This window comes from Martes martes (genome assembly GCF_963455335.1).
Source record: "Martes martes genome assembly, chromosome: 16".
Classification (NCBI taxonomy): domain Eukaryota; kingdom Metazoa; phylum Chordata; class Mammalia; order Carnivora; family Mustelidae; genus Martes; species Martes martes.
In genome coordinates this window covers 19,667,257-19,694,001 of record NC_137904.1, presented here as the reverse complement: position 1 = coordinate 19,694,001, position 26,745 = coordinate 19,667,257, and the positions used below count along the sequence as shown (strand labels likewise).

At 42.0% G+C, this 26,745-nt stretch overlaps 1 protein-coding gene across 1 annotated transcript in view; it reads right to left on the bottom strand.

Annotated features, from left to right (window-relative positions):
• Positions 1 to 22,341, bottom strand: part of METTL16 (methyltransferase 16, RNA N6-adenosine) — a 77,770-nt gene extending 55,429 nt beyond the window's left edge. Inside the window, exons 1-2 of the mRNA XM_080826094.1 lie at positions 22,193 to 22,341; positions 16,402 to 16,529 (exon numbers count right to left, since the gene is read on the bottom strand). Coding sequence (XP_080682220.1) covers positions 16,402 to 16,529 — 128 coding nt within the window. The 5' untranslated portion in view covers positions 22,193 to 22,341. The remainder of the gene's footprint in view (positions 1 to 16,401; positions 16,530 to 22,192) is intronic.
• Positions 22,342 to 26,745: the final 4,404 nt, after the last annotated feature.

Genomic DNA, 26,745 nt, shown 5'->3' with positions numbered 1-26,745 from the left:
GAGAATCTTAAGCAGACGGACCCCAACATGGGGCTCAATCTCACAGCCTGAGCCAAAATCAAGAGCTGGATACTTAACCAACTGAGCCACCAAGGCAGCCCCCTAAAAAATTTTTTTAACTTTTACATCCCATGGGTCAAATAAGCAATTAGATAGTAATATGCAAAAAAAAAAAAAAAAGATTCTGGAACAGTGCAAATGACTATTAACAATCTTAGACTAAACAACCCAAAATCTTACTTGCCAAATGACAAGAAACTGTGATCAAACTAATCTCATAAATGCAGATCCCTGTGCTAGCTAAAAAGCAGGTAACAAAATAAAAACCTAGTCATCCAAACACCTCTTTGGCCTTCCACGTACAGGTAAGAGTACTGCAACTTTTCTAGCAAAGCCCAGTGACTTACCCTAAATTCACTTAAGAAAAAAACCCCAAAACAAAACACTTAAAAAAAAAAAAAAACCACACACACACTTCTGGGGTGACTGTGTGGAAAAAAACACATTTTGGGGGCACCTATGTAGCTTAGTCAGTTAAGCTGCTGACTAGATTTGGGCTCAGCTCAAGATCTCAGAGTCTGGGATCAAACCCCACAGAGCCCCCATCTGGCTCCACACTCAGAGAAGAGTATGCTCCCTTCTCCTTCCGCCCACCCCCACCTTGTTCTCTCTCTCAAATAATCTTTAAAAAAAATATGGGGGACACACAATATGTGGCTCAGTTGGTTAAGCATCTGCCTTTGGCTTAGGTCATAATCTGGGCTCGAGCACCAAATCAGGCTCTCTACTCAGTGGGGAGCCCACTTCTTACTCTCCCTCTGCCTGCCGCTCCCCCGTCTGTGCTTTTTCCTTCTCTTTCTCTAATAAATAAAATCTTAAAAAAAAAAAAAAAAAAAACTTTTAAAAAAAGTCCAGTAGTAAAAGAATCTTAAAAAAATTTGAGTTTTGGGACGCCTGGATGGCTCAGTTGGTTAAGAGGCTGCCTTCGGCTCAGGTCATGATCCCAGCGTCCTGGGATCAAGTCCCACATCAGGCTCCTTGCTCAGCAGGGAGCCTGCTTCTCCCTCCGCCTCTGCTGCCACTCTGCCTGCCTGTGCTCGCTCGCGCTCTCTCTCTCTGACAAATAAATAAATTAGTAAAATCTTTAAAAAAAAACATTTGAGTTTCATATACAGAAATTTTAAGAACAATCGAACAGTAATCAATAAGGAGATTAGTCTGCAGTCATTAAAAGGACTAAGACGGGCGCCTGAGTGGCTCAGTCGTTAAGCATCTGCCTTCGGCTCGGGTCATGATCCCAGGATCCTGGGATCGAGCCCTGCCTCGAGCTCCCTGCTCAGCAGGGAGCCTGCTTCTCCCTCTCCCACTCTCCCTGCTTATGTTCCCTCTCTCGCTTTCTCTGTCAAATAAATAAATAAAATCTAAAAAAAATAAAAATAAAAAATAAAAAAATAAAAGGACTAAGACTGATGAGTTGCCTGGGTGGCTCAGTTGGTTAAGCATCTGCCTCTGGCTCCGGATGCGACTGCAGGGTCCTGGGATTGAGCCCCATGTCAGACTCCCTTTCCCCACCCCCGGTCCCCGACCCCTGCTTGTGTGTGCGCACTCTTCTCTCTCTCTCAAATAAATAAATAGGGTAAGACTGGGCTGGTCCACATATTATTGCATGAAGAATATTCCTTAATATATATATATATCACCTTTGAATAAAAGCATATATATAGGGACACCTGGGTGGCTCAGTCGGTTATGCCACTGCCTTCGGCTCAGGTACTGGGATCGAGTCCCACATGAGGCTTCTTGCTCAGCGGGGAGCCTGTTTCTCTCTCTCTCTGCCTGCCACTCTGCCTGCTTGTGCTGTCTCTCTCTCTCTGACAAATAAATAAATAAAACCTTTAAAAAAAGAAAGCATATATATACCTTGTGATCACACTGTTGTACAAAAACACAAACCCCAAAACCAAACAAAAATGATCCCAGGTAGGGGCGCCTGGGTGGCTCAGTGGGTTAAGCCTCTGCCTTCGGCTCAGGTCATGATCCCAGGGTCCTGGGATCGAGCCCCGCATCGGGCTCTCCACTCCCCAGGGAGCCTGCTTCCTCCTCTCTCTCTCTCTCTGCCTGCCTGTCTGCCTACTTGTGATCTCTGTCTGTCAGATAAATAAATAAAATCTTAAAAAAAAAAAAAAAAGATCCCAGGTATATATCGTAAAAAAAAAGTCTGGAAGGGTTAAGAGCCACTTTTGGATATGCAAATAGGTGGGTGGGTGAGTCGGGCAGACACTTCCATTAGCCTCCTATTTTTGTTTTACCTGAATACATTTTACATAGTTATCACCTTCATAACTGTTTTATAACTATATGGAAAATGTTTATAATGTCAACTGGGGGGTGGTTAAAAAAAAGTCCTACTATTATATCTGTATCAAAATTACAATCACAAAAAATACTATATATGCATAAGGACAAAGACTTAGAAAAGAACACAAAGCAATTTGATCTTCTGGGGATGGAAGAATGGTGACATTTTTCTTTTATGTATGCAACATTACCATTATAAATGTAGTTAGGAAGGATACATTTCTATAATTTTCCCATTAAGGGTTCTATAATATCTGTATGATAACAAAAATCCTGTTTCCAAAACAGGAAAACAGGCCCATGGTTCCAGGATACTTTTCCATGAAAGAGGGACATTTCTGTTGAAAACCAAACCAGGATATTTCCCACAGTAACAACAATCACCAAAGAGAGTATTGCAGCTTAAGCATTAATTACATAGCCTCGTGAAACATTTGGAGCAAGAGAAACAGCATAATTAATTAATGTTTTCTTAGTAGCTTCAAAGAAAGTTATTGTTTATATAAACAATTCTTGTTATTTAAAAATATATATACGTTCACCTTCATGGACTACAGCATACAATTTATTAATAAGGAACTACATCTTTTTTTTTTCTTAGTAGGCTCCATGCCCAGTATGGAGCCCAATATGGGGCTTGAACTCACAACCCTGAGATCATGACCTGAGCTGAGATCAAGAGTTGGACACTTGGTGTCCCAACAGGAACATCCTATTACCAAAACATAGAAGACATCAAGAGGCTAGTCAAATTAAAGAAACTGAAAAATATCTATGAAGAGCTGATTCTTAGACTTTGTTAGCAAGGCAAGCATTCATTTTCTTACTTCTAAGAAAACACAGACACTAATCTAAGGGTTGGAAATCCTTTTGTAGGACAAAGTCTAGTCATCTGGCTTTACTAGTTAAGTATCTAGGTCACTGTAGCACCCTGGGACATTAAAAAATCCTGCATACAGGCAAGATCTTTTCTCATCTCGTTTCTGAGATCACCGGAACTAAAATTAGCTTTCACGTGGGAATTAGCAATTTATTCCATCAAGTCTTTATTGTTTAACACATCCAACTTCACAAAATAGCCTATTGTCAACAGGCTCATGTCTGATTTCCCCAGAATGACTTCTGCTCTGCTACTGGTGAATACAGTATTACCATTATAGAGTTTGGAAGGATACATTCTGTGATCCATGGTTAAAATAATATTCTAACACTAGAGACCACCGAACCTCATGTAACAACAATAAGGGGTAAATCCTCCCAACCTAATTTTCCGATACTGGTTTCTATTAGATCTTCACTGAGGGGTTAAAAATGTACAGGCATAACACATGAAAAAACCCTTCAAGAGCTGGGTCTTTGGTTTAAAAACAAATCAGTTGGGGTGCCTGGGTGGCTCAGTGGGTTAAGCCTCTCCCTTCAGCTCAGGTCATAATCTCAGGGTCCTGGGATCGAGACCCGCATCAGGCTCTCTGCTCAGCGGGGAGCCTGCTCACCCGTCTCTCTGCCTGCTGCTCTGCCTACTTGTGATCTGTCAAATAAATAAATAAAATATTTCAAAAAAATAAAAATAAAAATAAAAACAAATCAGTTAAGTGTTATACTTCATCCAAACTCAACTGGTAGGGTTCAAACTGCAGGATATCTCCATGGGGCTGGTTACTGTGAAAAACATATAAACTAAAATCTAGTTACAATGTCAGATATGATTACAACAAAGCAGTGATGGGTGCGGGAAAGAAAAACAGAGAGAGATATCACACTAGCAATCCCAGTCACCTTATCGATTACACCAGGCATAACGACCTATCATTTTCAAAGTGTCTATAATGCCGTCACCTTACATGCATTATCACTAACCTTTATGACAAAAATCCGAAGCATGTCCTTTTATCCCTCTTCTTTAGATGAGGAAATTCAGTATCAGTGAAGTTAAGAAAATTATGTAAAGGGATGACTAGGTGGCTCAGTGGGTTAAGTGTCTGCCTTTGGCTGGGGTCATAATCCTGGGATCAAGGTCACTAGGTTCCCTGCTCAGCGGGAAGTCTGCTTCTCCCTCTCCCTTTGCCTGCCACTCCCCCTGCTCGTGGTTTCTATCAAAACCTCTAGAACTGCTATGTGGCACCCTTAAGACTGGTCCTTAGGATGACTGACTCAGAAATGAATCCACGTCTCCATACAAAACCCTGCTTAAGAGTTGAGCAAATAAACGACACTTTGATCAAGTCTACCCTTTTGTCTGATACTCCTTTTTCATAATTAGCTGGGTTTATATTTTGACATTCTTTCTCATACATCTCATGGAAATAAATAAAAAGCCATTATAAAAATAAAAAGCCATGCTAAAAATATAAAAATAAATAAAATAAAAATGTCCATGTAGACAATCATCAAGAACTCTTAACTAAGTAAGCAAGAAGGGGGAGTCCTTCTAAATATGCTACCCTGCCACCTATTAATAAGCTCATATTGTTTCCATCTTTAAAGAAGAGAAGGCTCTGGATGCCTGGGTGTCTCAGTTAAGCCTTTGCCTTTAGCACAGGTCATGATTCCAGAGCTCAGCCCCCTCAGTGCGGAGCCTCCTTGTCCACCTCCCTCTGCCCCTCCCCCAACTTGTGCTCGCTCTCTTGCTCACTCTCTCAAATAAAATCTTGAAAAAAACTATTTTAAAAAGAGAAACAAATGAGGCTCTCCTCAAGCTTGCCTCATCCTCTTCCTATTCTTTCAGACTAGCCTGTTGTTGTTTTTTTTAAAGATTTTATTTATTTATTTGACAGACAAAGATCACAAGTAGGCAGAAAGAGATGGAGAAGCAGGCTCCCTGCTGAGCAGAGAGCCTGATGCGGGACTCAATCCCAGGACCCTGGGATCACGACCTGAGCCAAAGGCAGAGAGGCCTTAACCCACTGAGCCAGTCAGGCACCCTAGACTAGCCTGTTTTATCCTGCAAAAATTTAAAGATTTTATTTATTTGTCAGAGACACACACACATAAGCAGGGAGAGCAGAAGGCAGAGGGAGAAGCAGGCTCCCCACTGTACAAGGAGCACGATGGAGGAATCATATGCAGGACTCATCCCAGGACCCTGGGATCATGACCTGAGCTGAAGGCAGACAGGTAACCAACTGAGTCACCCAGGCATCCCTATCCTGCAAAAAATTTTAAAAATTACTTTTGCCTAGGGGTGTCTGGGTGGCTCAGCTGGTTGAGCGTCTGACTTCAGCTTGGGTCATGATCTCGGGGTCCTGGGATGAGTCCAGCATCAGGCTCTCCACTCAGCAGGGAGTGTTTCTCCCTCTGTCCCTCCCCCTACTTGTATACTCTTTCTCTCTCTCAAATAAAGAAATAAAATCTTTAAAAAAAAATAACTTTTGCCTATTCCAAAAAGAACATCAATGTGTTTGAACATCACAACTCATAACTTTTTAGTCCCTTTCTATGGTTTTAGCATGAAACAAAATTATCACATTTGATCACCTGCAACATCCATTCTACAAGCTCCACAATATTCCATGGAACCGCACTGTTAAGAACCTGCAAACTAGATACTTACATTACTTCCAATTTTTCTTGTTATAAACAGCTTGAGGATAAACATCCTTCACAAACACTATCTTTTTTTTTTTTTTTAAAGATTTTGTTTATTTATTTGACAGAGAGAGAGAGATCACAAGTAGACAGAGAGGCAGACAGAGAGAGAGGGGGGAAGCAGGCTCCCCGCCAAGCAGAGAGCCCGACACGGGGCTCGATCCCAGGACCCCGAGATCACGACCCGAGCCGAAGGCAGAGGCTTAACCCACTGAGCCACCCAGGTGCCCCCAAACATTATCTTCAAAGTTGCAATTTTACCCAGCATTTTCTCTATACCATTTGACTACATTTTTTTTTTAAAGATTTGTTTTGTTTATTTGACAGACAGAAATCACAAGCAGGCAGAGAGAGAGAAGGGGAAGCAAGCTCCCCGCTGAGCAGAGAGCCCAACGCGGGGCTCGATCCCAGGACCCTGGCATCATGACCTGAGCCGAAGGCAGAGGCTTTTAACCCACTGAGCCACCCAGGCGTCCCCCATTTGACTACATTTTTGCCATTAATGGATATTTTCTTCCTTTTTTAAATGTTTTATCTATCCATTTATCTGAGACAGAGTCAGTGAATGAGCAGGGGGAGGAACAGAGGGAGAGGGACAAGCAGACTCCAACTAAGCATGATGCCCAACATAGGGCTGAATCCCATGACCCCCAGATCAGGACCTGAGCGGAAATCAAGAGTCATATGCTCAACCGACTGAGCCACCCAAGTATCCCAATGGATATTTTAATACTTTATCTTTGCTAATTAGGTCTACTGTCTTTCCTCTTGTGAACTGCCCATTTTTAACCCTTACCTTTGTCTATAAAGGTTTCTTACTTTTTCTTATTGTCTTGTAAGAATTCTTTATATTGAGAAGGCTAATTCTCTGCCATATGCTGTAAATATTTGTAGTGTTCGGTCATCTTTTACTTTTAGTATTCCCTGACATGTAAAACTGTTTATATCTCATGTAGTTGAATCCAGCCATCTTTTCCGCCTTTGGAGTATGCTTAGAACGCCCATTTCTATACCCAAAGTTAAAATATTCACCTACATTTTTTTCTAGTACTTAAAAAAATATATTGAAATCATTCAGTTATCAGGAATATATTTTGCATAACATATAGGAAAGGAAATCTAAATGCACCCTCCCCATAGCTGTCCCAACGACATCTATTAAAAATCCATTACTGGGGCACCTGGGTGGCTCAGTGGGGTAAAGCCTCTGCCTTCAGCTCAGGTCATGATCCCAGGGTCCTGGGATCGAGCCCCACATCGGGCTCTGTGTTCAGCAGGGAGCCTGCTTCTTCCTCTCTCTCTGCCTACTCGTGATCTCAGTCTGTGAAACAAATAAAATATTCTTTAAAAAATCCATTACAGGGGCACCTGGGTGGCTCAGTGTAGGTTAAAGCCTCTGCCTTCGGTTCAGGTCATGATCCCGGGGTCCTGGGATCGAGCCCCGCATCGGGCTCTCTGCTCAGCAAGGAGCCTGCTTGCCTTCCTCTCTCTCTGCCTGCCTCTCTGCCTACTTGTGGTCTCTGTCTGTCAAATAAATAAATAAAATCTTAAAAAAATACAATAAAATAAAATAAAAAATACAATAAAATAAAATAAAAATAAAAAATCCATTACACGGGCACCTGGGTGGCTCAGTGGTTTAAAGCCTCCGCCTTCGGCTCGGGTCATGATCCCAGAGTCCTGGGATCGAGCCCCGCATCGGGCTACCTGCTCTGCGGGGAGCCTGCTTCCTCCTCTCTCTCTGCCTGCCTCTCTGCCTGCTTGTGATCTCTGTCACATAAATAAATAAAATCTTTAAAAAAAAAAAAATCCATTACAGGGGGGCACCTAGATTGGTGTCAGCTGAGTGTCCAACTCTTGGTTTGGGCTCAGGTTATGATCTTCAGGTCCTGGGAAAAAGCCCTACATTGGGCTCTGCACTGGGCATGGAACCTGCCTGGGCTTCTCTCTCTCTCCCCCTCTTTGCCCCCTCACCCATTAATACATGCTCAGCCCTCTCGCTCCAAAAAAAAAAAAAAATCCATTACTAAAAAAAATTCTTAACTATCTGCCTCATCCCATACGAACTGAAATGCTACCCTATTCTACACTATAGCCTTAACTTGACAGGTTCTAAAGTAAGCACATAAAGTAAAAATCCAGTATGGTCAAAAATTTTAGATTGAAAAAAATCTCTTTAACCATTTATAGCACGGTATGATATTCACATGATGAGAAATACACAGGAGTCAAGACTGATTAAGAAAGAATATTCGGGGCACCTGGGTGGCTCAGTGGGTTAAAGCCTCTGCCTTTAGCTTGGGTCATGATCCTGGGGTCCTGGGATCGAGCCTCGCATCAGGCTCTCTGCTCAGCGGGGATCCTGCTTCCTCCTCTCTCTCTGCCTGCCTCTCTGCCTACTTGTGATCTCTGTCTGTCAAATAAATAAATACAATCTTAAAAAAAAAAAAGAAAAAAAGAAGATTCACCCTGTTCACTTTGCACTCCCTCTGGGAGGTACGCTATTGAGTCAAATGATAGGAATCATCCCACCACTTAACGTGCACATGCAGCTGTTCTGCTGTTTAGACTTAGGTGTGTTCTGGAATGCCCATTCTTGCTCCAATACTGTACTAATATTTTAATTGCTCAAACCTAAAGATCTAGATGTTAAATATCTTAAATATCCAGATAGATATTAAAATATATTGTGAAGTTAAAGTTCACACACACCTTGCTACCACCCATTACTATTTTATTGCTTTGAGCATCTTTTCTTTGAGTTTTGGACACATACCAATTTTTCTCCCCAAAACAGGGATTTTGACTGGGGGAAGCAGCAACATTTTAACTATATACATATGTAGTTATGTGTAACTATATATGTGTGTATACATATACATGTACATATGTGTGTATGCATGTGTGTACATGTATACACGTGTGTATATACATGCATGTACATATATACATAATGTGTATACACACAAATTTTTAAAGGCTTTATTTATTTATTTATTGGAGAGAGAGAGAGCGAGCACACAAGCAGGGACGGGGCAGCAGGCAGAGGGAGAAGCAGACTCTCCTGCTGAGCAGGGAACCCAACTCGGGAGTTGATCCCAGGACTATGGGATCATGACCTGAGCCAAAGGCAGACACTTAACCAACTGAGCTATCCAGGCACCCCCAGCTCAGTCATTTCTTACTGTTATAAGCCTGGGCAAATGATTTTAAAAGAATGGGCATTCACGGCGTGCCAGACTGGCTCAGTTGGTAGAGCATGCAACTCTTCATCTTGGGGTCTTGAGTTTGAGCCCCACATGTGGTGATTACTTAAATAAATCAAACTTTAAAAAAAAGTGGGGCACCTGGGTAGCTCAGTCAGTTAAGTGTTGAACTCCTGATTTCAGCCAAGGTCATGATCTCAGGGTCCTGAGATCAAGCCCCACACCCGGCTCCACACTTAGAAGGGAGTCTACTTGAGATTCTGTCCTTTACCCTCTCCCTCTCCCCCTGTTCTTGAGCTGTCTTTAAAATTAATAAAATTTTTAAAAAAAAGAGAGAGAGAGAGAGAGAGAATGTGCATTCATGTTTATAGGTTAAATGTTCAAAACATATCACTGAATCAAATTTATTGATTATATTATTTAGACCCCTATCAGCAGTACTTAATGTTTTTTGAGTCAATGACCCTTTTGAAAAGTGAAGTTCTAAGTTATAGGTTAGGGCTCTGAACCCTATCTCCTCAAGAAAAAAACATACACAAGTATTTTTTTGTAGGTAAGCTCTACACTCAACATGGGGCTTCATCTCATAACCCTGAGATCAACAGTCTAGAACTGAGCCAGTCAGACATGGCCCCAACACAAGTATCTTTATCTAATTGTTTTTGAAGCATTCCTGAATCCTTTCAAAGTCCCTAAGGCCATTGCTCTATTTATGTCTACTTGGTTAGAAATATAAGGAAAAACGTCTCCAAGTTATATTAAACACTTACTAAAAAATATCTGTTGTATTTTCTAAAATGTCAAAATCATTTTTTTAAAACTTTTTATGAGAATTGTTTTTAAAAGATTTTATTTATTTATTTGACAGAGAGAGCACAAGCAGGTGGAGTGGCAGGCAGAGAGAAGCAGGCTCCCCACTGAGCAGGGAGCCCCAAGCAAGGCTCTATCCCAGGACCCTAGGGTCATGACCTGAGCCAAAGGCAGCTACTTAACCCACTGAGCCACCCAGGTACCCTAAAATTATTGCTTTTATTAATGTAAACTAGTCCTCTGTTTCTAATTTGATGATTTTTTGCCTTCTATTTTACTTTTTCTAATTTGGGGGAACTCTCATTTGCCCACTATATTTTTGCCCATCCCTTTATTTTTCATTTATCTGTAATTAAGTAAACCATTTGTGAGGTGGGTGCGGTGGGGGTAGATTAAACAAGTGATGGGCACTTGTGATAAGCAGCAGGTATCTGTAAGTGATGAATCACTAAATTCTACACTAATACTGTATGTTAATTAGACAGAATTTAAATAAAAACTTGGAGGAAAAAAAATAAGTATGCCACTGGTAAATGGCACAGAGTTAGATTTTACAGAATTTTTTTTTTAGGGTAAATGTTCCAGATTATAATTGCTGGGTCATGTGGTAGATGCAGGGCTGTTTATTTGTGTTTGGTTTTTTTAGATTTTATTTATTTATTTGCCAGAGAGAGAGAGACTGTGCACAAGCTGGGGGAGCAGCAGGCTCCCTGCTGACTCCCTGGAGTCAGATGCAGAACTCAATCCCAGGACCCTGAGATCATGACTGGAGCCCAAGGCAGACGCGCAACCAACTGAGCCACCCGGGCATCCCTATTCCCGAGAGTTTAACAAATTTACTGAATGTCTATTACTTGCCAGATACCTTTAATCCATTCGGATATACTATAATAACAGATCTCTTTGGTTTTCTCTGAGCCATATTTTAAAAATTGTTAATCTTAAACCATCTTAAAAACCCTCCTCTGATTCCTCCAGTGTCTGAGCAATCAAGTGAACTTGCATACTATGAGAGGCTCTTTGTGACGTGTTCTTTTCCCTTCAGTCTCATCTTGTTATTTTGAGACCGCTATCCTATATTCACTTCAGCCCCATCTAGACACAGCTCTCCAAACTTAAACATACCTTACACAAAAATGTTTTCTATACCTGAATTCCTTCCCCCTTCTATTCATTCTTCAGGATTCAGCTCAAAGACCCATGACGTTCACTACCACCACCTACACATCACTGCTTTGTCCCTCTCTCCCAACTTTCATTTTTGATTGCCAGCAAAATAACCCTACTTGAATATCCCACAGCCTTCTCAGATACTATATGCCCCAAAATGAAAATCTCATCTCCCCACAAATGAGCTCATTCCTCCTTGTTCCCTAACTCAATAAACTAGGTATTACCACCCATCCTCTCACTAAATTAAAATCGCAAGCACCATATCTGGCTCAGATTCCTTAATTTCCACTATGTCCTGCTAATTCTATTCATGAATTTCACTCAAATTCATTAGGGATTTCGCATCCCTCCTGCCTCTATCTAGTTAGGCCACCAGTGTTTAATCTGGATCACTGAAACCATTTCCCACTCACTTCCCTATACCTCCAATCTTAATTTCCCCTGCAACCCATCTTCGTCCACGCTCCAAAAATACTTCTCTTTAAAACACAACTCTGGGGGCGCCTGGGTGGCTCAGTGGGTTAAAGCCTCTGCCTTCGGCTCAGGTCATGATCCCAGAGTCCTGGGATCGAGCCCCGTATCTATCAGGCTGTCTGCTCAGCAGGGAGCCTGCTTCCTCCTCTCTCTCTGCCTGCTTCTCTGCCTACTTGTGATCTGTCGGTCAAATAAATAAATAAAATCTTTAAAAAAAAAAACCAACCACAACTCTGAACATGTTATTCCTCTGCCTTTAAACTTTAGTGAATTAGGGCAGGGATGGTTAACTGAAGATACAAGAACCCTTCATACCATGTCCTTAAAAAAAAATTTTTTTTAAAGATTTTATTTATTTATTTGACAGACAGAGATCACAAGTAGGCAGAGAGGCAGGCAGAGAGAGAGGAGGAAGCAGGCTCCCTGCCAAGCAAAGAGCCCGATGTGGGGCTCGATCCCAGGACCCTGGGATCATGACCTGAGCCGAAGGCAGAGGCTTAACCCACTGAGTCACCCAGGCGCCCCTCCATGTCCTTAAAATTAAATTCCACGGGGCGCCTGGGTGGCTCAGTGGGTTAAGCCTCTGCCTTCGGCTCAGGTCATGATCTCGGGGTCCTGGGATCGAGCCCCGCATCGGGCTCTCTGCTCAGCGGGAAGCCTGCTTCCTCCTCTCTCTCTGCCTGCCTCTCTGCGTACTCTCTCTCTGTCAAATAAATAAAATCTTTAAAAAAAAAAAAAAAATTAAATTCCAAACTCCTAGGGCACCTGGGTGGCTCAGTCGGTTAAGCATCCAACTCTTTCTTGATTTCAGCTCAGGTCATGAGATTGAGCTCTGCTCAGCGCTAGGTGTGGAGCCTGCTTAAGTCTCCCTCTCCCTCTGCCCCTTGCCCCCACGTGGGAGCAAGCTCTCTCTCTCAAAAAGAATAAATTCGGGCACCTGGGTGGCTCAGTTGGTTAAGCGTCTGCCTTTGGCTCAGGTCATGATCCCATAGTCCCAGGATCGAGCCCCACATAGGAGAGTGTGCTTCTCCCTCTCTCTCTGCTCTTCCCCCAACTCATCTCTCTTTCTGGCTTACTCTCTCTCAAATAAACAAAACCTTAAAAAATAAAAATAAAAAGAATAAAAATAAAAAATTCCAAATTCCTAAGTGGACCTTATAAAGTACTACAAGCATAATCCTCCCCAACCTCATCTCCTGTCATTTGTCCACAACATCTTAGACATACTATGCTTTTCCAGTTCCTCTACTACTCAGTGCCCTGCACATACTGCCCCCTCTGCCTGTAATACTTCTATCTGGCTAACTCCTATTCAATTCTTCAGCACAACCGAGATACCACTTCTGCTTCAAATCTTTCTCTACATTGCAAAGTCACAACGAGGTCTCCCTTCTGTGTGATTCCAGATTCTGCCACACCAAAAGCTTGACTGCTTATTTATGTGTCCACTTCCCCCACTAATGTGTAAACTCCAAATGAAGCAGTCACTGTGTTTCTTGTTTATTATTGCTTTCCTAAAACTTTGCACAGAATGGTTAATCAATAGGAATTTGTTAAGTAATTAAGTACAATGATAGGTATACAGAGAAAAGAAATAACAAAACTGTAGCTGTCCTAACGCTACATGGACTAAATAAAACATTCACATATATAATTATGGAACAAAGATTTAAGAACAATGGTGGGGGGGGCACCTGGGTGGCTCAGTGGGTTAAGCCTCTGCCTTTGGCTTGGGTCATGATCTCAGGGTCCTGGGATCGAGCCCCTCGTGGGGCTCTTTGCTCAACAGGGAGCCTGCTTCCCCCACCCCCGCCTGCCTCTCTGCCTACTTGTGATCTCTGTTTGTCAAATAAATAAATAAAATCTTAAAAAAAAAAAAAGAACAATGGTAGGGATTTAAACAAAGAGAAATACCAACTCAATCTCTCTAAGGTTTTCGCCAAAGTGAGGTGCTGAAAATAATTCTTAAGAGTATGCAAAGGAAATACTATAACTTATTTAAAGATGTTTAATTTTTAGTTTGAATTGTTTTCTAATGTGCTTAATATAGGAATACGGTCAGCTGTACAAACACTGATAGGGTTAGGGTTCTCAACTTTTAACTGAGTAGACCAAAAAACTTGGAAACCATAGTCCTAGGGCATTTGATCTTAACCTTTTGTACTAGGGGAGGAAAGGGGCCCAAATCGCTTTCAGAACCTGATGAAAACTAAGGATTATCTCCCAGAAATATGAGTATAAATAGACGTATTTTTTTAAAAGGTTTATTTATTTATTTATTTGACAGATAGAGATCACAAGTAGGCAGAGAGAGAGGGGGAAGCAGGCTCCCTGCTGAGCAGAGAGCCCGATGTGGGGCTTGATCCCAGGACTCTGGGATCATGACCTGAGCCAAAGGCAGAGGCTTTAACCCACTGAGCCACCCAGGCGCCCCTAAATATACGTATTTTTAAAAGATTTTATTTATTTGACAAAGAGAAAGAGCGCACGCGTGCACAAGCAGAGGGAGTAGAAGAGGGAGAAGCAAGCTCCCCACTGAGCAGGGAGCCCAATGCGGAACTTGATCCCAGGACCCCAGGATCATGACCTGAGCAGAAGGCAGACACTTAACCAACCGAGCTATCCAGGCCCTAAATACACATTTTTACACTTTTATATTATTTCTAGGCCATCTTGCTCCTCAGGTTAAATCCTGCCCTAAGACCTCCATTTCTGAAGTCATAAGGAGACTGCTAGTAGGAAGAGGTCATCAAAATGCCTCAAGTCCTGGGGCGCCTGGGTGGCTCAGTGGGTTAAAGCCTCTGCCTTCGGCTCAGGTCATGATCCCAGGGTCCTGGGATCGAGCCCCGCATCGGGCTCTCTGCTCAGCGGGGAGCCTGCTTCCTCCTCTCTCTCTCTGCCTGCCTCTCTGCCTACTTGTGATCTCTGTCTGTCAAATAAATAAATAAAATCTTTAAAAAAAAAAAAAATGCCTCAAGTCCTATGATACTATTATTCCTTACCTTCCCTTTTCTCCACAATCCTGCTCCTCCTGCCCCTCATACTTAAATCACAACTTTCCCCAGGAAGGCTTGGAATGTCCAGCCTCTAACTCCCACAGAGTTTAGGAATGCAGTTAAAGATATCCTTCTCAACAGTAAAACACATGTATCAGTTATTCCCACACCATTATCATGTTTGCCATTTCCCACAGCACACAGTATTTTCTTAATTTTTAAAAATCAACTTTTTAACTAAATTTAACTTTTTTAAAAAAAGGTTTTACTTAATTTTTTATTTGAAAGAGAGACAGAAAGAGAGTGTGAGCACGGGAGAAGCAGAGGGAGAGAGACAAGCTGACTCCACACTGAGGACAGAGCCTGATGTGGGGCTTGCTTTTAAAACACCAAGATCGTAAGGGCGCCTGGGTGGCTCAGTGGATTAAAGCCTCTGCCTTCGGCTCAGGTCATGATCCCAGGGTCCTGGGATCGAGCCCCGCATCGGGCTCTCTGCTCAGCGGGGAGCCTGCTTCCCCCTCTCTCTCTCTGCCTGCCTCTCTGCTTACTTGTGATCTCTGTCTGTCAAATAAATAAATAAAATCTTTAAAAAAAATAAAATATTTTTTTAAATAAATTTATCAACATCGAAGTAATAGTATCCGTGAAATCAGTTTTGATGTCTGGTTATTATTTTCCTATCTACATTAAAGTTAAAACACACTTAAAATAAGGACTCTACTTTAAATAAAAAATAAATAAAAATTAAAAATAAAGAATCCTCGCTAAAAAATAAGTAAATAAAATAATAACTCTAGGCCCACATTAGGATCATGTTTTATTTTTTTAGATTTTTTTAGATTTATTTATTTATTTAAGAGCGAGCGAGCGAGCGAGAGAGAGAGAGAGCGAGCGAGCGAGCGCGCTCGTTCGTGCACGTGTGCAAGGGAGGGAACACAAGCAGGAGGAATGGGAGAGGGATAAGCAGGCTTCCTACTGAGCAGGGAGCCCAACATGGGGCTCGATCCCTAGACCCTGGGATCATGACCTAAGACGAAGGCAGACACTTAACCAACTGAGCCACCCAAGCGCCCCAGCACCATGTTTTAGAGCACAATCCCAAGGTTTCTGCACTTAACTCTGGGATCCCTACTGGATAAGCATTAATTTGGACATCAAGGTTTCACAGTCAGAAAGAAACTTAAAAGTATTTGGTCCAATCTTCTCATTTTATAATTTAAAAAGATGAAACCCAGGAGTGCCTGGGTGGCTCAGTCAGTCAATTATCCAACTCTTAATTTCGGCTCAGATCACAATCTGAGAGTTGTGAGATCAAGCCCCAAGTAGGGCTCCTGGCAGAGCTATGGAGACTGCTTAAGATTCTTTCTCTCCCTCTCCTTCCTCCTACCTCACACCCCCGCAAAAACAAACAAAAAGGAAACCCAGACAGGTTAAGTGCTTTGTCCAAAATCAGATGAGAAATTTCAGGAAATGTCTACGATTAGCATTCAGGTGTATTATCAATCCAGTATGCTTTCCACTACCCTGTGTCCATTCAGATTATACTAGAATACAGTATTAAGAATTCTTCATGTTGGAGTGCCTGGATGGCTCAGTAGGTTAAGCCTCTGCCTTCGGCTCAGGTCATGACCTCAGGGTCCTGGGATCAAGCCTTGCATCAGGCTCTCTGCTAAGCAGGGAGCCTGCTTCCCTCCCTCTCTCTCTCTCTCTCTCTCTGCCTGCCTCTCTGCCTACTTGTGATCTCTGTCAAATAAATAAATACAATCTTTAAAAAAAAAAGAATTCTTCATGTTACCTACCTTACTCTTCCATTCAGATTTATCTGAACATGCTGCTTAAAATCTGGGTATTTGGTTGCCAGATATGCAAAGTCAGGAGGTTTGTCCTTGTATCTATTTCTTGCATGCATTGATTTACTCAGAGCCATCTTTAAAAAGAAAAAAAAGGAAAAAAGTCAGCATAGTCAAAAAAATACATTAATGGGGAAAAGTGGTGGTTGCAAAGTCAACAGTTATAGCCAACATATTTTTGCCAATCAACTGAGAAAGTAGAAGTTATATTTTTTAAATGTACACAACAAGTAAGCACAAGAAAATATGCTTGACATCACCATGAGTCATTAGGGAAATGCAAATCAAAACCACAGTATCACTTCATACCCAGCAGGATGGTTATTATTAAAAGAGAAAAAAAAGTTAGGAATGGTGAGGATGTTAGGAAATCGGAGCATTGCATGTGGGAAAATATACAATGGCTGTGGAAACAGTTCAGCAGTTCTTAAAAAGTTAAACATAGAATTACCATCATATGATCCAGCATCCTACTCCTAGGTATAAGCCCAAGAGAAGGGAAAGCAGGGATTCCAACAGATATCTGCACATCAATGTTCACAGCAGGATTATTCACAAAAGCCAAAAACTAGAAACAACCCCACGTGTCCATAAATGGATAAAGAAAATGTGGTACATACATACATACAATCTAATGTTCTTTAGGCATAAAAAGGATTAAAATTCTGATACACCCTACAACATGAATAAATCTTAAAAACTATGCTAACAAAAATAAGCCACATTCAAAAGGACAAATGTATTATACCACTCATGATGAGATACCAAGAATAGGCAAATTCATACAGAGAGTAGAATAGAGGTTACCAGGGTTTGGGGAAGAGGTAGGAATGTTGAGTTATTATTTAATGGGTTTCTGCTTAGAATGATGAAAAACTTCTAGAAATGGAGAGTGGTGATGGTTATACAACTGTGCGAATGTACATAATGCCAGGAAACAGTACACCTAAAAATGCATAAAATGGGGGCGCCTGGGTGGCTCAGTGGGTTAAAGCCTCTGCCTTCTGCTCAGGTCATGATCTCAGGGTCCTGGCATCGAGCCCTGCATTGGGTTCCCTGCTCGGCAGGGAGCCTGCTCCCCCGCCCCCCGCCTGCCTCTCTGCCTACTTGTGATCTCTGCCTGTCAAATAAATAAAATCTTTAAAAAAAGAAATTTAGGGGCGCCTGGGTGGCTCGGTGGGTTGGAGCCTCTGCCTTTGGCTCAGGTCGTGGTCCTGGGATCGAGCCCCGCATCGGGCTCTCTGCTCGGCAGGGAGCCTGCTTCTCCCCCTCTCTCTGCCTGCCTCTCTGCCTACTCGTGATCTCTGTCTGTGAAATAAATAAATAAAATCTTTAAAAAAAATTAAAAAAAATCACTTTTAAAAAAAGAAATTTAAAAAATGCTTAAAATGGTAAATTTCATGTTCTGTACATTTTATCACAGTTTGAAAAGTATACACACCATCTTTTTTTTAAACCATGGAAACTGCAAACTATTCTTTTGAACGTACCAAAGGGGCAGAAGGCAGTATAATTTACAGCCAAGAACGAACAGTCAGAGGTTAGTTTTTACAAGGATCTCGTATGGACTGAATATTTGGTAGCAAATCATTAAATCACTAATGTTTCAAAATGTATCTCCTATTTTATAAATTTCAGTCCGAGGTAGTTAAAACCAAATGAAAACCACCAATTTTGTCTTCTTCCAGATTACAAAAAAAGAAAAAAATTAACACATTTATAGCAAGATATGAAACTGAAGAAAAACCATCGACTGTAATGTTTTGTTTTGTTTAAGATTTATGTTTAAGATTTATCCATTTGCGATAGAAAGAGCGAGAGTGTGAGAGAAAGCACGGGCAGGGTGAAGGGCAGAGAGAGAAGCAGGCTCTCCGCTGAGCAGTGAGCCTGATGCAGGGTTCCATCCAGGGACTCCCAAGATACCACCCAAGCGGAAGGCAAACACCCAACCAAGAGAGTCACCCAGCCACCCTGATTGTCATGGTTTAGTAAGTTATTGCAGTTGGTAATCTTAAAAATTATTTTAGTGCATATCCCTGGGTAGTAAGTGATTTGTATTTTCTTTGTTATATCATTCTGTATTTCCCACTGTTTTTTATGAGGTGCATTCATCTAAACAGTGTTATGTAAACCAGAATCCTAGGCATCACTTGATAGTTCTATACCCCTCTCATAGCCCAAGAAATCAACAGTCAGGTGGAATTTACCTGCTAAATACCTCTTAAATCCACGTATTTTTCCCTATCTCCAGCAATATCAGCCCAGTAAAAGTCACCTAGATTTAGAACAGTCTCCTACTTGGTCGCCCTGAATCCACTCTTCCTCCCTTAGATTTCCTTTTCCCACAGAGATCATCTCCTAAACACAAATCTCACTATGTCTTCCTTCTCCTGTGCCCACTTGCTCAAAACTTTATTTAGGATTAAAAACAAAAACCATGGGGGAAAAAAAAAAAACCATGGGGCGCCTGGGTGGCTCAGTGGGTTAAGCCTCTGCCTTCGGCTCGACTCATGTCACGATCCCGGGGTCCTGGGATCAAGCCCCGCATCGGGCTCTGTGCTCAGGGAGGGGAGCCTACTTCCCCCTCTCTCTCTCGGCCTGCCTTGCTGCCTACTTGTGATCTCTGTTTGTCAAATAAACAAAAAAAATTAAAACAAAAAAACAAAAAACCATTACTTCAGCATACATATAAAGCACAGCATGATGTGGCCTTACCTATTCTTCCACCATCAGGTTAAGTCACACCTCGTGTTGTTCTTTCTGTCCCTCCACTCTGGCAAGCAGGTCTTTACAGTTTATTTCCTTTGTCTCTAATGTTCCTTCCTCCTCCTCTTCACCTGATGAATTCCTACTCATCCTTACTCAGTTCAAGCGTCTCTTCTTCAGTAAAGTTTTCCCTCCCTAATCCCCCCTTCACCGGCCTAACATCCTTTCTCCTTGTGAAGGAGCACTAGTCCTTCAAATCATACTCTAAGCATCATTTTCTCAGGCAGGTTTTCTATGACACCACATATCCAATCAGACGCCCACTCTATATACTTTCAAAGCATTCTATGCTTTCCCTCAAACTCTTTACATTTGTCTGTTCCGACCTCCACCCCACCACCCAGGCTGCAATCACATCCATCTTATTCTTCACTGTATTCCTCCAGCAACTGACATACAATAAATATTTGTTGAGTGAATAATTCAGAATTTAGGGGAATTAATAATCACCTGGAAGTTTTTCAGCATACTAAACTACCACCTTTTGCCCCAACATTATCACAGAAACTCACTATGTACAAGTTGCAATTTCCTAACATATCCTTTACAGACTCAAAAAAGAGGGGAGCATAAAATTAGGACAAGAATCAGTCCCCATTAAAAAGATGAAAAAGGTGTGCCTGGCTGGCTCAGTCAATGGAGCATGCAACTCTTGATTTCAGGGTTTTAAGTTTAAGCCCCACATTGGGTATAGAGATTAAAGAATCTTAAAAAGAGAGAGAGAGAGAAGAAAACAAAAAAAGTTTAAAAGGAAAATGTTTTCCTTTCTTGTGATTCTGGCAAGCAACAGAAAAAAGAAAAGTATTCCAACAGTAATTTCAAGATTTTTTTTATTTTTTTTGTAAGAGTTTATTTATTTGTTAGAGAGAGTGAACACAGGCAGACAGAGTGGCAGGCAGAGGCAGAGGGAGAAGCAGGCTCCCCGCTGAGCAAGGAGCCCGATGCGGGACTCGATCCCAGGACGCCGGGATCATGACCTGAGCCAAAGGCAGCCGCTTAACCAATTGAGCCACCCAGGTGTCCCCCAACAGTAATTTCAAAAGACACTGGTATGTTAGGGCTCTGCAACACATTAAGATTCTGAAGACTGCATAGTTAACATCAGTGTACACACATGACACTCTGAATATATGTGGAACAAATTAAATTATAGATATGGCAGATTCAATTTATATCCTACATTAATCAACCTTTCTGGTCAGAACAGATAAAGAGTCAATAAAGCGGGACACCTGGGTGGCTCAGTTGGTTAAGAGGCTGCCTTCGGCTCAGGTCATGATCCCAGCGTCCTGGGATCGAGTACCACATCGGGCTCCTTGCTCCGCAGGGAGCCTGCTTCTCCCTCTGCCACTCTGTCTGCCTGAACTCGCTCGCTCTCTCTCTCTCTCTCTGACAAATAAATAAATAAAATCTTAAAAAAAAAAAAAAAGAGTCAATAAAGCCACTCTTGCTAACTTCCTAATGAGGGCAATGAAACTGTAGCCAAATCTATCCTATTTTTCAGAATTTAATCGAGTGTCAAACTCTTCTGGCATTAACCCTGTCACTCCCCCTTCTCTCTAGCCTCATCTACTTTTCTCTTCCTGGCTCATTCTTATTTAGCCACATTAGTCTCCTTGGATTTTGGGGTTGGTGTGAATGGACTGCTCTTCCCCCAGAAATACATATATACTAGGTACCCTTGCCTTGTTCAGGCCTTTGATAAAACCTCACCTTCTCACTGCCGTTCCCTTCTCTTTCTTTCTTTTTTTTTTTTTTTAAGTGGGCTCCACATCTAAGGTGGGGTTTGAACTCTCCACCCCAAGATCAAGAATAGCATGCTGTATGGAACGAGCCAATCAGGTGACCCTGATACCTTTTCTTAGTGTAATGAGTGAACACTTAAATGTGCAGTGAGTGAGTGAACACACTCCTCTCCCTTAATACTTTCAGTCTTTAACACAGAACTTACGCATCTGACATTTCACATACAGCATTTACTTACTCTTTAAAATCTGCCCTGCCAATAAGCTTCATGAGGGAAAATATTTTGTCTGTCTTGTTCACCGCAATATCCCAGTGCCTAAATCAGGGCCTGGGAGAGTAAGCACTCCTAAGTTATCTGTTGACTGAAAACATGATGGAACTTTTTTCACTGTCCCAAACCACTGAAACACAGCACTCTCATTTTTTGTAAACAGTCCTCATCTTGGCACTAAAAAGGATCAGCCCTACTCAGGGCTGGACCTTTTTCTTCTGGGTTACCCGAGTCAGTTCAGAAAGCCAAAGCAAGTACACCCTTGAAGCTGACGCCTTGGCTTTCTTTGATCTTTGCCATCTCCATGCTACTCTTTCAATGGTTTCTCCCACTCTTCAACTACCATTTACCTTAACACTCAAAAGAATCTAAATTCCTCTTCGAATTCTAATTGCCGATTCTAACTTCGATTTTCTTCTGTATCGATCTCTGCCAGTTCAACTCCAGTCTCCGTTTTTTCTCGTCGCCTTCCTTCATAAATCCGACTTTTCCCTCTAGTTCAGCCACTGCATTTCCCCTTCTCCTCCACTCCTCCCATACGCTCATTTTATCGACTCAGTCTTCCTGCCTCAGTTTCACATCTCTCTAAACCTCCTCAGCCTCTAGGGTCTTTTGTACTTCAATCCTAGTATCCATTCTAGGCGCCAACTCCTCCCATCCATCCCACCACCATTAACCTCCTCCACGTGCGCAATCGCGCGCACACACCCACCCACCCCAACTTATTCACTCACTCATGTGGTCTCTCTCCCTAGACCCCATGTCAGCACCTCACCGGTCCAGAACCCGCGCGCGCAACACGCCCGCACATACACAGAAACAAAACCACCCACCCATCAGGTATGTCTCCCTAGGCCCCAATCAGCCACTCACCAATCCCGGACCCAAGAATAAGGAACTTGGGCCATATATGTTAAATGACCTCTCAACCCGCCCGAGAGATACTGAATGACTCACATCTGAAATCAAAAGTTTCTTCCAAATAACCGATATGGAGTAGGCCTCTACAACTTCAGACTCTTAAAGCACCCGCAGAGCGAAGCACCTAGAAACGCAGATGTTACGCTCCTAGCGCGCCGACATGTTGGGCAAGCATCCAGCCTCGTGATTGGACGAACCACTCTCGCGCGATCTGTAGCAGAGGCTGAAGAAAGAAAAACCATCGCGAGACCTGGAGTTTGCAGCTCCTGACACAAGGAAGGGGCGTGGTAGCAAGTGGAGTCTTTTGAGTGAGGGCTACCTGCCTTAGAATCTGTTTGGGAATTTGTTTTGTAATGTAGATTTTTTAAAATGAAAATGTAGCTTTCTGGGTCCCACTTTAGACTTACTAAGTCACACTGCGGTTAGGCGGGACTGTGAGGATGGCGGAAGGAGGAGGCGGGGAGTTTTAGGATTTGATGGCTGGCGGGCAGTTACCATTTATTCTGCAACAGGTCTCTTGCTTCATGTATTGTCTCACTTAAACATTACAGATATGAGAAGGAATGACCTCATTTACAGCGGGAAAAACTGGGGATCAGAAATATTAAGTCATTTGTTCAAGATCTTATACACAGATGACAGCAAATCCATGTTCTTTGTGTTTCCTCACCTGCCTCTTGAGCTGGAATCTCTATCGAATGCTTTGCATTTTTCTTTTCAACTCGGTTATACTAATTTTTACTCTCTAGTAAGTAGAGTAAGCATTAGTCTCATTTCACGATTGAGACAAAAGGTAAGTCACTTTCAAAAGGCATACAGCTAAGGCTGTAACTAAAGTCAGCCTCTGGACCCCCACCTAATAACTCCACTAAAGCTTGCCTGTGTGCTAGTGATTAATGCGAAAGCTTCTGGCAAAGCATCGCCATAAACTTGAGAGATAAAGTGTAAGAAATGAAGATTTAAGTTTTATGTACAACAAAGTGTACCATTAGTCACCCAAGGAAAGCAAGGAGGTGTTCTCATTATCTATTGTGTAACAAACCACCCTAAAATGAATAGCTTAAAACAACAGCTGTTTTATTTGCTCACTGTTCTGCAGTCTGGGTTGGAATTAGCCCAACCATTCTTGTTCCATACTTGCTGCTGATGGTAGCATCAGATGGTGGCTGGTTCAGCTTGAGTGGCTGGGCCCCCCTCTTCCTGTAGTCTTAAATTCTCTCCCTCTTCCTGTGACCTTTCCTTATAATTTCTCCAGCAGAGTAGCCAGACTTCCTACATGTTACCTCAGGGCTCCCAAAAGGGCAAAAGTGTAAGCTGCTAGGCTTTCTTAAGGCTTAGGCCCAGAACTGGTGCTTTCATTTTTCACTCAGTTATATTTGTTAAAGCAACTCAAAGGGCTAGTCCAGGTTCAAGAGGAGGGCACTATGCCATAATATACTACAATACTGTCAGCCGTGGTTCACTGGATCTACCAATGAGCAGAACACCACAGAAAGTTTTTGTCTTTGGTTGGTAGTGACTTTGGTACTTGTTATTTTTATAGTATTTAGTGTTTGCTTCTGGAAATGTAAAAGAGAAAACGGCACTGGAGGTATGACTGTAGGGTTGTAAGTGGATTATATTTTAGATGCCAGTGAATTTATTAGCTCCAAACAGAGATCCAACTCCCCTGTGGGTCAAACCGAAGAGATCCTAGCTCTGTAGCCAGGGAATTTTGGCTTTAGTCTTGCCCCCAACCACAATACTAACCCTGTGATGATGAACAATTTACTTAAACTATTCAAGCCAAGGTTTGTTCAATATTGCCAAACAGGTTAGTAATCTCATAGGGTTGTTGTAATCTCATAGGTTGTTGTAAATCAGGTAATACATATAAAACAGCACAGTTTCTGACACATAGTAAGCTATACTTAGTATTATTACTATTATTATTCCTTACGATTCTTTTGGTCAGTTTCCATTTTTAAAAATTATTTCATGGGGCGCCTGGGTGGCTCAGTGAGTTAAGTGGCTGCCTTCGGCTTAGGTCACGATCTCAGAGTCCTGGGATAGAGACCTGCATTGGGCTCTCTGCTCAGTGCGTATCCTGCTTTCTCCTCTTTCTCTGCCTGCCTCTGCCTACTTGTGATCTCTCTCTCTGTCAAATAAATACACAAAATCTTTTAAAAAAATAAAAATAAATAAACATTATTTCATTGTAAGGGCCTATTTAGCCAGAGCGGCCCCACCTGGGTTGAACAGCCCCACCTCGGTTGAACAGCCATTTTGTTGTTTATGCAGTAAAACTCAACTTGACCTTGCCCCTCCCCCCCCCAGGGGAACTTATTTAAAAGAAAGTCCGGGAAACCAGTCCCAGGTAACAGCCCACTACAAGGGTGGGTCAGGTCAGGTGGAGACATTCAATCAGTGGGGGCGCATGCTGTCTCCTAGCTACCAAGGTGATGGGCTAGTTTCCATAGCTACTATGGGGTGAATTGTAATTCAATTAGCCACCTGTGTGTGGCTAGGCCCAACCACATGGACTTTGCCCTATAAAAGTTAGTCTGCGAAGGAGGGAGGGGTCGTCCTCTCTGTAAGGGGCGGCCCCAACCGGTCTGTTTGCAGGTCCCTTTGATTCTTGATGCTTGGCGCGAAATAAAGCTTTGCTTGATTTTCGCTTTGTATCAGTCTCGCTCCTTTAATCACGGACCCATTATTGGGGGACCCATTATTGGGGGACCCAACATCATAATGATAAAACATGTTCATTATAGAAAATTTATAAAAATTTTAAATAATACAGGAGACTATAAGAAAGCAAAAATTATCTCAAATCTCACTACCTAGAGCTAATTACCAAAATTTGTTAACCTTACTTCCAGACCTCTATATGAAAACAAAACAAAACAAACAAAAAATATATATATAGGGTATATATATGGATATATAACTGAACTTTTTTATAGAAATAACATTTTTTTTCTCAGATATAAGCCTTAGAGGTTGTCCTACCTCAATGAATATATTTCTATACCATCCTTTGTGATGGGTACATAGTATTCCATTGTATGGATGTGCCAATTTTTAAAACTCATTTCCCTATAGGTGGGCATATATTAGCTTGTTCCTGAAATTATGGTACAATGATAAGTACATCTCATTCAAAAAAAATTTTTACATTAAATGAATATTGTCTAGAGACTCCACAAAATATATTAATAACATATTCAACATGTGCCTTTTAGGGCTTATCTCTCTGACTTACCTTCAAATCCCAAAGAATTTAATCTTGTAAGAAAATTCTGTCAGTGGGTGCCTGGGTGGCTCAGTGGGTTAAAGCTTCTGCCTTCGGCTCAGGTCGTGATCCCAGGGTCCTACGATGGAGTCCTGCTTCGGACTCTCTGCTCAGCGGGGAGTCTGCTTCCCCCTCTCTCCCTCTGCCTGCCTCTCTGCCTACTTGTGATCTCTGTCTGTCAAATAAATAAATAAAATCTTAAAAAAAAAAAAAAAAGAAAGTCTGTCAAACTTCAACACCCCATCAACGATAGTATAGTAGTTCAATTAGTCTATTACATCCTTTGGTTTTTGCTGCTGCTTTGTAGTAGGAAACTGATTCTGCGCATTTGGTGGGTAATGCTGCTAATTCTGAAATGTTGCATGGTTCCTACCAGAACTGCTTTCAGCATCAGCCATCTCCTAGGCTGCAATCAACCTTGAGGGCATTCATCTTGAACTCCCACTTCAATGAAGTTAATGATTTCAAAAAGAACTTATTACTCTATGCTGCCGCTCTCCTTTGGCCAGGGCCTGCCAGACATCATCCACAGGTCTATCTTCCTGTCTTAGAGAGTAATGATTGAGTACCAATTCCTTATACCCCAGAAGATCATGACTTATTTATGTAAATGTATTCCATTCCTTCTTAGGGACCAAGTTAATATGTCAGAGATCTAAAAGCCATCTTAATTAAGTCACAAAAGGTACTCCAATCCCAATACACTGGCTGTTTTTCAGCCTACATTTACATCAGTGAGAAAGTTATTCACATGATGCTTTATATTTTTCTTTTTTATTATTATTATTTATTTATTTGACAGAGAGATACAGATCACAACTAGGCAGAGAGGCAGGCAGAAAGAGAGAGGGGGAAACAGGCTGGGCAGAGAGCCTGATGTGGGGCTCGATCCCAGGACCCTGAGATCATGACCCGAGCCTAAGGCAGAGTCTTTAACCCACTGAGCCACCCAGGCGCCCCTATTTTTCATTTTTATAAATAATGCTGTAGGATACCTGGGTGTCTCAGTTGGTTGAGTATCTGATGCTTGATTTTGGCTGGGGTTATGGTCTTGAGATGGTGGGATTGAGCCCTGCATTGGGCTCCACACTCAGCGGATAAGACTTGAGAGTCTCTCTTTCCCTCTCTCTGCCTCAACTCCCTACCCGCCTATGCCACACATGCACTTTCTCTCTAAAGTAAATGAAAAATTGGATGCTTAACTGACTGAGCCACCCAGGAACCCTAATAAATAAATCTTTTAAAAAAATAATAGTGGTGTGCCTGGTCAAAAATTGGTCAAAAATCGGATTCTTGCTTTCAGCTCAGGTTGTGA